This window comes from Egretta garzetta, unplaced genomic scaffold (assembly GCF_000687185.1).
Source record: "Egretta garzetta isolate BGI_Z169 unplaced genomic scaffold, ASM68718v1 scaffold292, whole genome shotgun sequence".
Lineage (NCBI taxonomy): Eukaryota > Metazoa > Chordata > Aves > Pelecaniformes > Ardeidae > Egretta > Egretta garzetta.
In genome coordinates, this window is record NW_009258789.1 from 1553296 (window position 1) to 1566288 (window position 12993).

General features: G+C 40.2%; 1 protein-coding gene across 1 annotated transcript in view; it reads right to left on the bottom strand.

The window, feature by feature from the left end:
- The window catches only part of REXO5 (RNA exonuclease 5), a 23834-nt gene extending 11628 nt beyond the window's left edge, over positions 1 to 12206 (bottom strand). Inside the window, exons 1-17 of the mRNA XM_009649556.2 lie at positions 12194 to 12206; positions 11272 to 11410; positions 10246 to 10372; positions 9282 to 9366; positions 7769 to 7918; positions 7540 to 7628; positions 6589 to 6704; positions 5631 to 5769; positions 4978 to 5072; positions 4273 to 4375; positions 3528 to 3664; positions 3098 to 3206; positions 2645 to 2755; positions 2384 to 2521; positions 1791 to 1883; positions 1058 to 1277; positions 346 to 539 (exon numbers count right to left, since the gene is read on the bottom strand). Coding sequence (XP_009647851.2) covers positions 346 to 539; positions 1058 to 1277; positions 1791 to 1883; positions 2384 to 2521; positions 2645 to 2755; positions 3098 to 3206; positions 3528 to 3664; positions 4273 to 4375; positions 4978 to 5072; positions 5631 to 5769; positions 6589 to 6704; positions 7540 to 7628; positions 7769 to 7918; positions 9282 to 9366; positions 10246 to 10372; positions 11272 to 11410; positions 12194 to 12206 — 2058 coding nt within the window. The remainder of the gene's footprint in view (positions 1 to 345; positions 540 to 1057; positions 1278 to 1790; positions 1884 to 2383; positions 2522 to 2644; positions 2756 to 3097; positions 3207 to 3527; positions 3665 to 4272; positions 4376 to 4977; positions 5073 to 5630; positions 5770 to 6588; positions 6705 to 7539; positions 7629 to 7768; positions 7919 to 9281; positions 9367 to 10245; positions 10373 to 11271; positions 11411 to 12193) is intronic.
- Positions 12207 to 12993: the final 787 nt, after the last annotated feature.

Below are 12993 nucleotides of genomic sequence, written 5' to 3' on the forward strand. Positions count from 1 at the left end.
TCCCTCTGACTCCCATACCACGTGCTACACCTGTACATTGCTCTCTCTGCTCTCCAGTGGTGGGCTTCACTTCCTGTGTAGCATCACTCAGTGCCCTGAGCAGCTATCCTGTTGGGGTTTTTTTAAGGTTACACAGTATCCTACAAACATCACGTTATCTCATGTGATGTTACCTCGCCAAACTGCCTTGTGGGAACTGATCCTTGGCAGCCTCCCTGCTCCAGCATGAGACCCTTCTGTTACATGCAGCTCTGCACCTCAGTCTGTTCAAAGTTACCACTCCTGGTTCCCAGGGCAGTACCTTCTCCCTGCCTTCAACAAACATCAGCGTAGCCTTAAACTCACAGAGTCAGACAGTTGCTCCATTTTCTCATATAAGACGTTTCCTCCTTGCTTCCCATTGCTGCGATTCATTTGCCAAATCCATCTCCAGAGGTGACCCGAAGCAAGAGCATTCCTACTTCTTAATTTACTGCCCTTCATGGTCCACCCGTTTATAACTTCAAGGGCATCCACAGCACTCTGTGATTTCTGGAATTCTGAAACACAAAGAGAAGGGGACCATGCTTTGGCAGTGATGTTGCTACCCTGTTCCTTGACACCTATATGGGAGGGATAAAGGTGGGAGCAGGAGGACAGCGAGAAACCAAAACCGCTGCAGCAAGCAGATCCTCATCTTGCTACAGGGAAACGTCAGACTATAGAAATGCCAGTTAACAGCAACAACGCTCATCCAGTTGTTCTCCTCACCTTTTTAGACACTTCTCTGTGTGAAGCTGTGCAGTAGCCAGCCCTGACATTGAGGTACTGGAGCCAATAAACTCTCCTGAACCTTTTCTAATTAAAGATCTTTTTTTAAGCAGTTTTTTTTCCTTTTAAATGTTTAGCTGTAAACTGCTCTTCCAAACAATACATGCTTTCACTGGAGTATTTTAGATACCATCACTTTAAGCACACATGAGTTTCGGTAGCGCTTGCTGTGTCTGTGCAAAGTCCCAAGGGCTGCTGAATGAGCTTATTTGAAGGAAATAAGCAGGCTGTATGTGAAGCTACTTACTGAGGAAACAGCAGTTCCTGTGCTTTCCACTCTGGAGATCCTTTGGCAGGAACAGTGTTTCCAGGTCTTTCAGTTGGCTGAATTCTTCTTGCAAGTCCATCTCTGTTAATGACTTCTTTAGACCCGCTACATAAATCACACCTTCATTTTCTACATCCAGTTCTAGTTCCTTTATCAAAACATCACAGTCCAGCATAGTTGCAGTGACAGGTCTCTGAACCTGGGGTCGATTCAACAGGAACAAACACAGCCCATCAGCCCAAGCAGCTCTGTGTTCTGAACTTCTATTTTAAATTATTTTCTCACATTACCAAGAGTTGACAAGCTACTTTCCCCTCCCTTGGAAAAAAACACGACTAATGAAGACTAGCTTAATTAGTCATGAACAAGAAGAGATCATGTTTATAATGCAGAAACACTATTAAAATTAAGAACCCAATACTTTGTATGCGGTGTTTTAACACCCTGTTACTTGGCTCTTCCTTCTAAAGCTGCAGTTGGAGGTCAGAATGCTTTCTAACCCCCTTCTGCTGACAGGTAGAAAGGAAAAAAGGTGGCTATAACCATTTCCTTTCTGCCAGTGGCCCTGAATTGTCCAGGGATGTAGACGGTAGCAGCACAACCAGCCAGCATTTGCCCAACCACCGTGCTGTGAGGAGCTGTTAAAAGAGACATATTGGATGCTGTTCCTGTGCTCAACATAACTTAGGCTTTTGCTGTTTGCATTGTTTACCTTAATGCAGGATCCTGCAACCTCAGCTCCATTTAGGCTTTCCACAGCAAGCTGAGCAGCTTCCAGCACCTCGTACTGGATACAGACATAGGGCTTGAAAAGAGAATGATAAGATACTTCAGGCTTATCAATAAGACACATTAGCCCTCCCTTTTTAAAAGTCAGGTCTCAGTAAAGTTGTGTTTTCTTTGAAAAATAGAATATAAAAAGGTTTGGGGGTAATATATGTAACACTCCATATACTGTAACTGTTAAAAACAACCATCAATTAGATCTTTTTTTTTTTTTCTTTTTGCCATTAAAGGCCTTAGCATATCAGTTCTCTCAAGAGGGACAAAAATCATCTCAGCTTCTCCAATTCTCAAAGTCCTCTAGCTTGAACAGCACAGTTAAGCTGCATGAGCTGTGTTTATTCATGTCATTGTGTGGAGCAGCTTTTAGATTCCCTAAATTGTTGTAGCTGATGACTAAACCACCAGAAAAAAAACCCAAACAAAATAATGGGTATTTCAGTTGTCCTAACTGGTATCTTTCTAAGAGATTACTCGGGCCTTCCATGCCTTGTCAGCAAGTTTAACGCTGCGAGCGCTCACCTGGCATGTTTCAGTTACCACTGTAAGAGACTGGATTGGTCCACACCTCCCAAATTCTTTTTTCACAGACTTCAGGCAAAAGCTTTCTTCAAAAGGACCTGCGTAAATTGTCAGCATGTCAGTCAGCTTGCTTCTCACCTGCAGGAACACAGATTAGAGAAGGAACTTCACAAAGCAAAGGAACTACTTGGTGCCTCCAGGTAAGTAATGTCTCTTTCCAAGCTCAGCAATGAAGACAATGCTCCAAAAAAAAAATAGTACCTTTTCACAAAGTCCAGCAAGAAGGGGAGATGCAATGTAGTCTGGACCCAAACTGAACTGAACGATGCTGAATGTGGACAGGGGAACATCTTCTAAGGCTCTCTGAAGAATCTGGAGGAAAAGAGTATAAAGGCTCAAAGAGGTACAAAGCAATTGTACTGCAAAGGATCAAAACCAAAGCTATTGAACTTAATTCCCAACTTTAATTGTCATTATTGTCCAATGAAGCCCTCAAGCAGAAATTCTTCTTTAGTGAGTCATGAGAGGATGTAGAGGATCAAAGTTTATTTCCGAAATGTTAAAATGGATTTAGCTAACCTGGTATTAACACTATTGCTAACAGTATTGTCAGTCAGCTTTTTTAAATAGGCCTCATCTACCCACCCCCAGAACAAGAGGAACTTTGAACTACTTTGATGCTTGCTTAGACCAACCCACTCTAAGTCCATTCACCTGTTTGTTTGAAGTGCTCAGGTTACTCTGACACAGGACAGAAGAGTCTAGTTCCTGTCTGCCCAAAAGGAGGGGCTTTTGGCCAGTCACCTGCAAGCAGTCTAAAAAACTAGCAGAGAGAAGCAAGCTGTGAATCACAGTACTTATCAATATGGTGAATTAAAAGCTTTCAAGAAGTGCTTGTGTCAGAGAAAAATGATACAGTTCATTAAAGAAATTTGAAAGAGTACTCTTGTCAACATCATGAGCATCCTAGAAAACACTTTGTGAAATTTAAGATGCAATTTCTGAATGTTTTTCAGTGCTATGCTACAATTATTTGTGTTTCTCTTTGAAGATCCTGGTGGCTTCTGAAAAACGTAACGCACTACTTTGATTTTACTGGGGCTTCAACTGAAGGAAAAACATGCATGTTTGAAAATCTTATTACCATGGCTTAGATAAATGAGGAGGCTCATTCAGCTGTTTCTGGACCTTACATCCTTGTGGCTGTAACGCAGCTTTGTTCTGTGAGACCTCGGCCAGTTTTTCAGTTGTCAGAAGCATCTCCAAGTTTAGTTCTGCTACCTTGGGGAAGGAAAAAGATGAGTAGTTGGCTTTCATCTCAGCTAATTGTAGCTAACTGAAAAGCACGTGCTTTCTGTATGAGTCACCCAGGCACACTCCACAGCAGTGAAGAAACACAGGCACGAATTTCTTGCCTTCTTATTTTCTGTTGTCATTTGCAAACATGCATCACTCACAGTATCAACCAGCAATCATCTCCAAAAAAGTTCTCTCAGAAAGCAACGACACAAGCAAAAGACTCATAAAACCAGCTGAATCACTACCACAACATACAAGGTCTCTCATTTCTTCATCTGGAAAAATGAAAGGCATTCCGGTAGTGTCTCAAGGAAGCGCCTCACTCCTTTAGCCAATGCCCCCCTTCAAGATCAGCAGCAATGCAGACTGACATCAGTGTTTGAGTATTGAAACATTGGTAATGCTCCAAGTAATTAAGATACCTGGATATATGCTGAAAGTAACAAGCTGTCAAAATTGAGGCCTCTATCACAGCTCCATTTTCTCTTTTAAAACAACAAGAGGATGGGCAGGAATGGGGTTTTTTTCTTCATAAGCACAACATGTACATTCTGTGATTAAGGACAGAAATCTTAATTAGCTATAGCTACCTTTGCTGGTCCTTGCTCAATAAAGAATTGAGCCAATTCCAATGCAGCTCTAGCATCTTCTGCAGGATCATGCCCAAGCTTCTGTTCACACTGAATCTCCTTCCTAGGGCATCAAAATTAGGTGTACAGGCAGGTTATCTGTTTTTCCACACTGACCAACATCCTGTCTTTTCTAAACTGGGTCCTTTTTGGGCAAAACAGCTTTCCCTGCTCCACAAAGCATTTCAGTTTGGTGCAGCAGCTTCTTGTGAAATATTCCCAAAAGTTACTGCAAGAAATGTTTTTGCAGTGTTGAGCAAAACACTGTTTACCAGGTTTGACAGAAGCTGTGCTAATACTTGCTACTCTGATGCATGACTATTTTTAATTTTACTTCTTCCTTGACCGATGACCCAATTCACAATTTGCATACAGACAGAGAAGCAACCTGCAACTCGGTGAGGTTTGGTGCTGGGGAATATTCATATTTGCTATGTGAATGGTGAGAACTCTATCGCTATGACATACTATCCTGTGGTAGCTAGTACACTCAGGAACATGATTTAAGTTAATAAATGACACTTTCATACATTAGCCTGCTCCTTTATTCTGAATTTTAGTGAAAAAGATAGTAATTTTGATGCTACTAGTGGAAAAGCAAGACCCTATGACCACCCCCCATGACAGTTTCTAATATCTCCCATGACAATACAGTAATAATCTTACCCTAAAACAGCTTTGGCTAGAAATTTTAGCTTAAATCTTCGACCTTCATTTCTGGCAAATAGTAATGAAGTATCAATAACACTGGGGTGGATCATCTGGAGGAGAGAAAACATCACCAGTTTACTTTAAGAACAGCAGTCATATAGAATTGGGCAGTAATTTCACGGTTACCTGTGCCTCCGCCTTTTCACTTCAGTTGCCAGTTTCCCACTGATAACTGGTCCACACAAGAGAGCAGATGGGAATAATGAAACAAACCTAACTCTCCTTTCTAACACTCTGCTGGGAATATCTGGATTGGGTTAGGATTAATTATGATTCAAGCATTTGAGGTTGGTTAAATTAAATACAGGAATGACTTCAGTTCTTCCCGTGACAGAGCTATCAAAAGCACCTGGCTGAAGCAGGGATGTAAAGCTGCTGTAGAAACCGTATCTATTCCTCCCTTCTTTTTGGGTTCTGACCAGCCCTTTGCAAGTTTTATAGATGTAAGGAGAGTCTTTCTCTTTTAAATCCTTACAGACATAGGGCTCTTCATAATAAAAAGCAATGAACAAGTGTTTACTAACAAAAAGAGGAACTGTTTAGAGTTTTCAGGTCTGAAATGAGTATCACAGGGTTGGGAATAAAAATGCTCTTAAAGGCATACTCACTTCCAAAGCCTGGAGATCAGCATTTAGAGAATGACCCACCAATACCGCATCATGAGGAAGCATTTTTTTTAGTCTGGTTTGGATGTCTGGCAGTCTTGTTTTCACTGGAAGAAGCATTTTTTTTGTGATTCCTGAGAATCTTCAAAACAAAAGTTGGATGAGGAAAAAGCAACACATTAGCAACAGTGCCTGCTGGAGAATATTACACGCAGGGCATGTAAAATATAAACTCGGTGAAACTAATGACAGAATGCTATTTACTGCTTTCTGTTCCAATATAAGAGGATATACTGCAGGTATATTTAACTGCTACGAGTGCTACCACATCTGTTTCAAAAGTTTCTCAAGCGTAACTTATTCTTAAGTGATGCAGTTCTTAGCATCAGACAGCACAGGTGAGGAAGTACTGCAAACTGATGGTGGAAGGAGATGCTTCCAAGTAACCTGAGGGGACTGGCACGTCACCTCCTCGATAAAGCCAGGCAAAGTTTTGGAGAAGACAAGGCTTGAGTTTTGCCTGCTTTTGTTACAGTCCCGAGCCCAGCCCTGGAGGTGTGTGAAAGCTGCTCTATTCATTCTTTTACAGCTGAGCAAACTTAGCTATGGAGCAGAGACACACACAGACTGCAATCCTGTACTCTTACCCTGTATCATATTTTATAGCCAGCAGTGAAGAGTAACTTGTACTGTGTATCATTAATCTGTAACGGAACTTTTCCTAGAACACTGCAGAATGATAACGCTTCTGCCTAGCCACATAGGCACTATGTAGCAGAGAGCGTATACATAAAGTTGGTTATTCTAATCACATAGCAAGAACTATATTCTTAACAATGAGTAAAACGCAGTAGCCATCTGTGCAAACCAAAGCCTTCTGGAAAGTCCTGTGTAACAGGCTTAATTTGAAAGGGTTGCAGCTCTTAAAGATCAAGAGATAAGAAGCTTATGTGCAAGTCACCTGGTGCGGTAGTTCACTACTGTGCTTTCAGGTTTGACTAGTTCATTCAAGAGGCACTGGCCCTGTGCATCCACCAAAGAGACACGAGTGACTTCATTTCCTTTTGCAGTCAGGCACTGTCAGGAAGAAGCAGAAGCAGTTGTTGAATCACCATGATGCTGCCACTCAAAAACCTTAGCTCACATCTCCTTTGGCTGCAGCCAGCATCACTACTGAGCAGTTACTCAACTTGGAGAGTTACCACGCACAGCTAGCTGTTTTATACTGTAGCATGCTTCATTTTAATTGTTAAATGCCCACCATAGGCACAGCAAACACACAGGCAAGCATGACACAAAGAAAACCACTATAAAGAAGTGCTGATTTCACAGAAACAGTCTGTCCTCTACACTGCGGAGCTGTCACTGAGGGCATCTTCACCAGAGAAGATGTACTATTTAAAAACAGAGCCCAGGTTGTATCATTAGTTACTCAATGCTGATGCCAAATAGGCATCTCTGCAAGGTCAACGCTGCACTAAAGGAGGAATCTTCACCCAGCATGCCACCAGAAGAACTGTGGCTAAAGGAAAGATGTGTGATACGGAAGTATCTTCCCTTTCCCAAACCTTGGGGAGGGCTGGGAGGAGGAATTCCACAGCAGTCTCAGGGGTTACTGCAGCACTGCTGATGGGCCTGGCAGATTTAGCTGCTGCTCTGACAGCCAACACAGAACCGTGCTCTCTGCTGCATTGCTCAAGGTAATGTTTCTGTCTTGCCACCAGCATCACTCCCATGTCTGCATTAGCACTGGTATCATAAATGAAGGGAATGGCAGCAGATATTAATATATCAGAAGTGGTTTAGCAAATACACAGGGTGTTTGGCTCACTTTGGAAGCTCACTTTGGAATAGCTGGTAGGAGTTTGGTTGCTTGACCATATTTTGTAAGGCCACACACATTTATTTTTACCATTTCACAATCCAGACCAAAGAGGGGGCTGCTGTCCGTCCTCTGCTGATCACACTCTGTATATATATAACCCTTACATCCAGGGGAGCCTAGAATGAGGAGACAGCCACGAATAAGACACAGACCTCTCTCTTCTAAGACTCATCATGTATTTTATATGACCAAACATGTCACTAACTGTCAAAGTCAAAAAGAAACCACAAAATAACCAAAGCCCTCAAAAACTGACCTTTTATGGGATAGTAATTTTTTTTCTGCTCTTCTAAAGTTAGAGTATAGCTAGTAAGGCCTCGTTTTTTTAATCCGTATTTCCGAATGATGGGATCACACTGCAAGTCCGAACTTTTAGGAATACATTCACTGCTAGTGGAAGTCAAACCTGTAAAATACAGGAACATCTGTCAAGCTCAGAAAGCACTCCCTACTTGCAGTCAGTTTTCTGCATTAGTATACACACAAAAGGCTACACCATTTCAAAGGAAAACACTCCCTGAAACAATAAACTTGAGAGATAGATAGACAGACAGACAGACCAACCTATCTGTCTATCTCCAGTTTATTTTTGTCTCTCTCTCTCTCTCCAGTTTTTACATATATATACATCTCCAGTTTATATCTCATTTATTGTGTGTACATATATACACACATGCTATATACATTACATATACATAATCAAATACACACAATACTATATATAATGTATACATTATATATACACTATATATATATATATATAAAATATACTTGATATTCAGGATACTTGAATCTTTTCCCAGTTCAGCTTACTGATGCTGCTGGCTGATTCAGAAGCAAGTCACGACACAAGTCTCTGTCTCACATTCCTTTCAGAAATAGAGAGAACAAACTTGCCTCGTAAGCATGAGAACATAATCATCTGTTACTTCATGTAAGCTGTAAAATAAGTTCTTTTTTTTTTCTACCTTGTCTGTGAAATTCTTTCCTATAAGTATTGTCAGGAGAAAATGTGCTCAAAGTGTGGCTCACAAAGAAGCAAGCACTGAACTGACACCAGAACCCACAGCTGTATAAAGTTAAATTATCCTGTAGGTGATTCTCTGCAGATTGCACTTAAAAGAAAAATATACCTGACATCTCAGATCTGTAACTGTGCAGTAGGCTTACAGTCAGGATGCCAGAGGACTTTGTCAATACACTGAAAGTAACAGCTGTTCATTCTCCCATTTAGGACTTGAATTCAAGATTCTTTGTTACACTTCTAACAATTTCAGTGAAGTTCGCATTGTAGTCTCTTGCAGGTTTTGCACAAGCCTGTTGGATTACAATCACCTCTTTAAAGAGTGTAAAGATAGGAAATCAGTCATCAACACACCTGTTCTTTACCTTGATTTGCTGCTCAGTGTAACAAAGAAAACTAAGAAATAACTACTTAGCTTGAATCTAATTTATTTCTCTATAACTTTTATTAGATATATCTTAGAATAAAATAATCATAAAATGGGTAATGAAGCATCAGAATTTTGGATTAAACATGTAAAAACTTTCTCTTTGCTTTTTGCATTTACTTGTGATAATAAGCCCAACAGAGAGTTACTGAACTAGTTAGGGTGTCTGGTCTCATGGCTTAAACCATTGTATGTTTTCCTTTGTAAACAAGTTTACCAGAGCAGCATGCTGGGATTACACAGGATGCAAAGTCATAAATTACTCTTGAAAGTGAATCACTGTGGTTGAAAGAGACAATGCAAAGCCAAGCAAGATACCTTGTGCAGTGTTTTGAGGTTTCAGATTTGCTCCTTCTCCATACAGGCTGGCTAGGAAGTTGCCAGAAGGTGTTAATGTGAATCTCTGAGAAAACAGATGTGTTAGAGACTTTGAAACAGAAGCAGAAACATCAAGCAAATGAGATGTTTCTTGATCCCCAAACCAGTCAAATTTAGAGGAGGATGGATAAAGAAGTAGTGGAAATATGTTTGGTGTTTTCCCAAGGAAGAAAAAAAACCCAACACAACCCAAACCTGTTTTAATGACAGATGATACAGGATTCTTTGTACTAAGGGACAGATTTGCCTTGCCTGATACGATCAAGAAGGCAAGTCTCAAGACCTTCTTTGACAGAAACTAAAGCAAGTTCCAGACTTTCCAGTTAAGTTGTGATTTGCATTTGCTGCAGTTCAGGGAGAATTCTATAGAAGTCTGAATCAAAGTGCTTCTTTCTTTCTTCCTTCCTTCAAAAATGTTCCTTGTAACTCAGAAAATTAAAATAATTCTTTTAATAATCTTTTTGGGAAATGGGAGAAACTTGAGATAAAGTGTAAATAGTAAAAGTGAGATTTTTTCAACCAGAGGAAATAGCGTAACTCAATATTGAGAGTCTCCTGACTCCCTGAAGAGTAAATTCCAAATTAACTGAGATATTTTTATTCTCACTGGCATCCTGAAGATGCAGGAAGTGTAATAGTCTGAGGACTGAAACATCAATACATGTCTCACCTGGTAAGGCATGTCTTTGAAGCCTTGAAAACCTGTTTTTAATACTAAAGCCTTGGCCTTTCTTCTGAGCTGACAACAGTTACAAACAGATCCTTTTATTAGCTTGCTTTGAGAGTCAAAGATGGCCACTTCCTATTGGAAAAGGCAGTAATTTCTCTGCAGTGATTAATCCTTGAGACATAGTTTCAGCACTGGAAGAAGTTTAGAAGACAGCAATACAGTCTGGGGACTTACATGCCGGAAGACTTTTCTGAGGTGTTTGAACTGCAAATAGAATTTGTAGAAATGGAGTTGGCTCATTTCATGTAGAACAATAACCACAACCCCAGCCAGGTGGCTTTGGTGATAAATACGGCACCAGCTACAGTTATAAAAGAAAAAAATAAAATAAAATTAAAAAAAAAAAAATCAGAGCAAAACAATTATCAAGCACTCTTAAAAACAAACTTGGAACCAGCCCAGTTTTTAAGTCAGTGAATGGCAAAGTGCCATATTACTTCAGTAAGAAGAGGCTTTATAGCTTATCTCAAACAGCCACATATTCCTGGAAGCAACATAATATGAGAGACAGAGAAGAATGAGTTACAGCAAAATTCTGCTGCAGTACCATTTCAAGACATTTATGCCTCATTTATATGCATCAGAATGTGAATACAGACCAGTTATTTCAGCTGTAGTGATGCAGTCTAGTGAATTAACGCAACAAAAAAACTTTCACAAAATCATTTTTTATTCACTACTAAAAATCTAAAGCGGGATCATTTTTGACTTGAGTTTCATTTCAAGATTCATTACATTTCACCATATTTTTGCCATCTGAGGTTATATACCCTCCTCAGTCTTTCACTTCCATTGCTGAGAAGTTGCCCTGGAAAAGGACAAAGTGACTAAAATGTTTTCCCCCAAACACTCTGTTTCAATTATATCTGACGTGAAACCTGTTAATATTTTTTGTGTTAATATTTTTAACATGGTATTTCATTTCTCAGTGTGTGAAGCTTCTTCTGTTCCACAAAATTGTTTAGTTTTTGATAACTGCATGAAACAAAACTAAAATGGTAGAATTTTTGTCAGAAGAGAAATTCTGGTCTCTGGCCGAGTCTAACAACAACAACTGTATCTACATAATACAGGCTGCCATTATGGTAACTGCGCTGCAAGGATTCCAAAACCAGCGTGGCCAATATGCCTTTAGGTACGTCTTTCACAACACGTGAGGACCTAAGACAGGGTTGATTCCCAAAAATGAATGTGTTATACCTGGCTTGTGTTGCATTGTGGCATTTTCCCAAAGCTGCATACTTTAACAACTCATACAGCTGGTCATGGCTGATTTCGCAGTCCTCACCAAATAACGCTGCTGACAAGCGAGATGACTTTTCCTGTAAAAAGGGAAATGCTAGTAAAGAAAGGTTTTATGTAATCACCAAGTTCATGGAAAATGAAGTGAATTATATAGTAAAAGGAAACTATTTACTATTTGGATACAATCAACTACATTTAAAATAAAACTTCCACTCGGTATGGGCAAAAGTTTCTTTCAGATCACACTTTAATATTAAATTTACTATCAGTATTACCATAACCCAGGGACTCTTAAATTCAAAGATTTATTTAATAAAAATTAATATAAGAAGAAGGACATAGTAAGGAGACTTAAAGTTATTCGATTTGCAAACACAATGTTCTGCTCTCTCAAACCATTCACCCACTTGCCACTGTAGAGCTTTGGGCATTTATATAAGTGTTATATGTAGCCACTTCATGTAAGGTTTTGCTGAAACCCATTTACTTAATTTACATTCTGTGATCTGTTTTGGCAGATGGGTTCGCTGACCCCTGCAGGAAAAAAAACCCATTACAGTAAAATCCAAGGAAACTGCTGGAAGAAAGGATGGAGTAGATGAGATGGAGTGGAATACTGTACCACACAGTTCAACACAACAGTTCTTTAAGCCTAAATGAACAAATTCTCCTAAAAGCTAATCAGCAAGTAAATGCACTGACCATATGGCCTGTAGGAATGGAGCTCCTTTGATATGTAAAAATTTTAAAGGTACTCTTTGTTTTATGGGATGAAAAGACATCATAGCATACAGGGGAAAAGAAAAAAGACCACAGAACACTACAGAGTATCAAATCCCACAGGATAAAGAACTAGCAGAAGTTGTGTTTTCCCCACCATGCTCCTTCATTTTGACAGAGCCCTGCCCACGTGGGATTTGTGTGCACCTGGTGCACTTTTAAAGCCATTTGTCATTGGGTAAGAAAGCTAAACACAGGGGACAACCTTTGAGGTTCAAGTGGTTAAGAATCATCCGGTAATAACAACATGGGGTGGTGTAATTGCTAGTCCCTCGTCTCTCATGCTAAGTTAGACAAATAAGTAATGACACCATTGTTCTCATACAGCCTGATTAGAGCTTTGCCAAAAAAAAACCAAACCCAACCAAACAGCATAAGTTTCATTTCACCAAGCAAAGGCTACCTGCCTACTACAGGAATTCCAGTTTCTAATCAGGTACCAATAAGGCTCAGCTCACAGGTCAGGCATGCTTAATCTTGTCCCATACTGGGCACTGAGTTAGTTGCAACCTGGGTGAATAATGTGCAACCATGAGGTTGAAACTTTGGGTGGATTTGTATCCTGCAGGTGTGAATGTGCTGCACAGACAATGCTCAAGTTCTACTCTGCTTAGGAAAAAAGTATATTGGTGAGCATATTTAATTTTTTAACAAAATTCCTTAAATGTAAATGCCTAACACTCAAAATGAGTTCACGTCCATGTTTCTTGGACCAGAAACGAAGCCATTCCCTGTGGGTATTACCTTTAGCCCAGCCTCCAGCCAGACTGCCAGTAAACCACGTTTTTGCTAAGTTTCCAGCATCCCAACGTGTGATGCAATAAACCTACCCAAACGGCGGCTGTAAGAGCGGAACACCGCACAGCCACGGGCCCGCAGCCCTTCCCTCACAACACC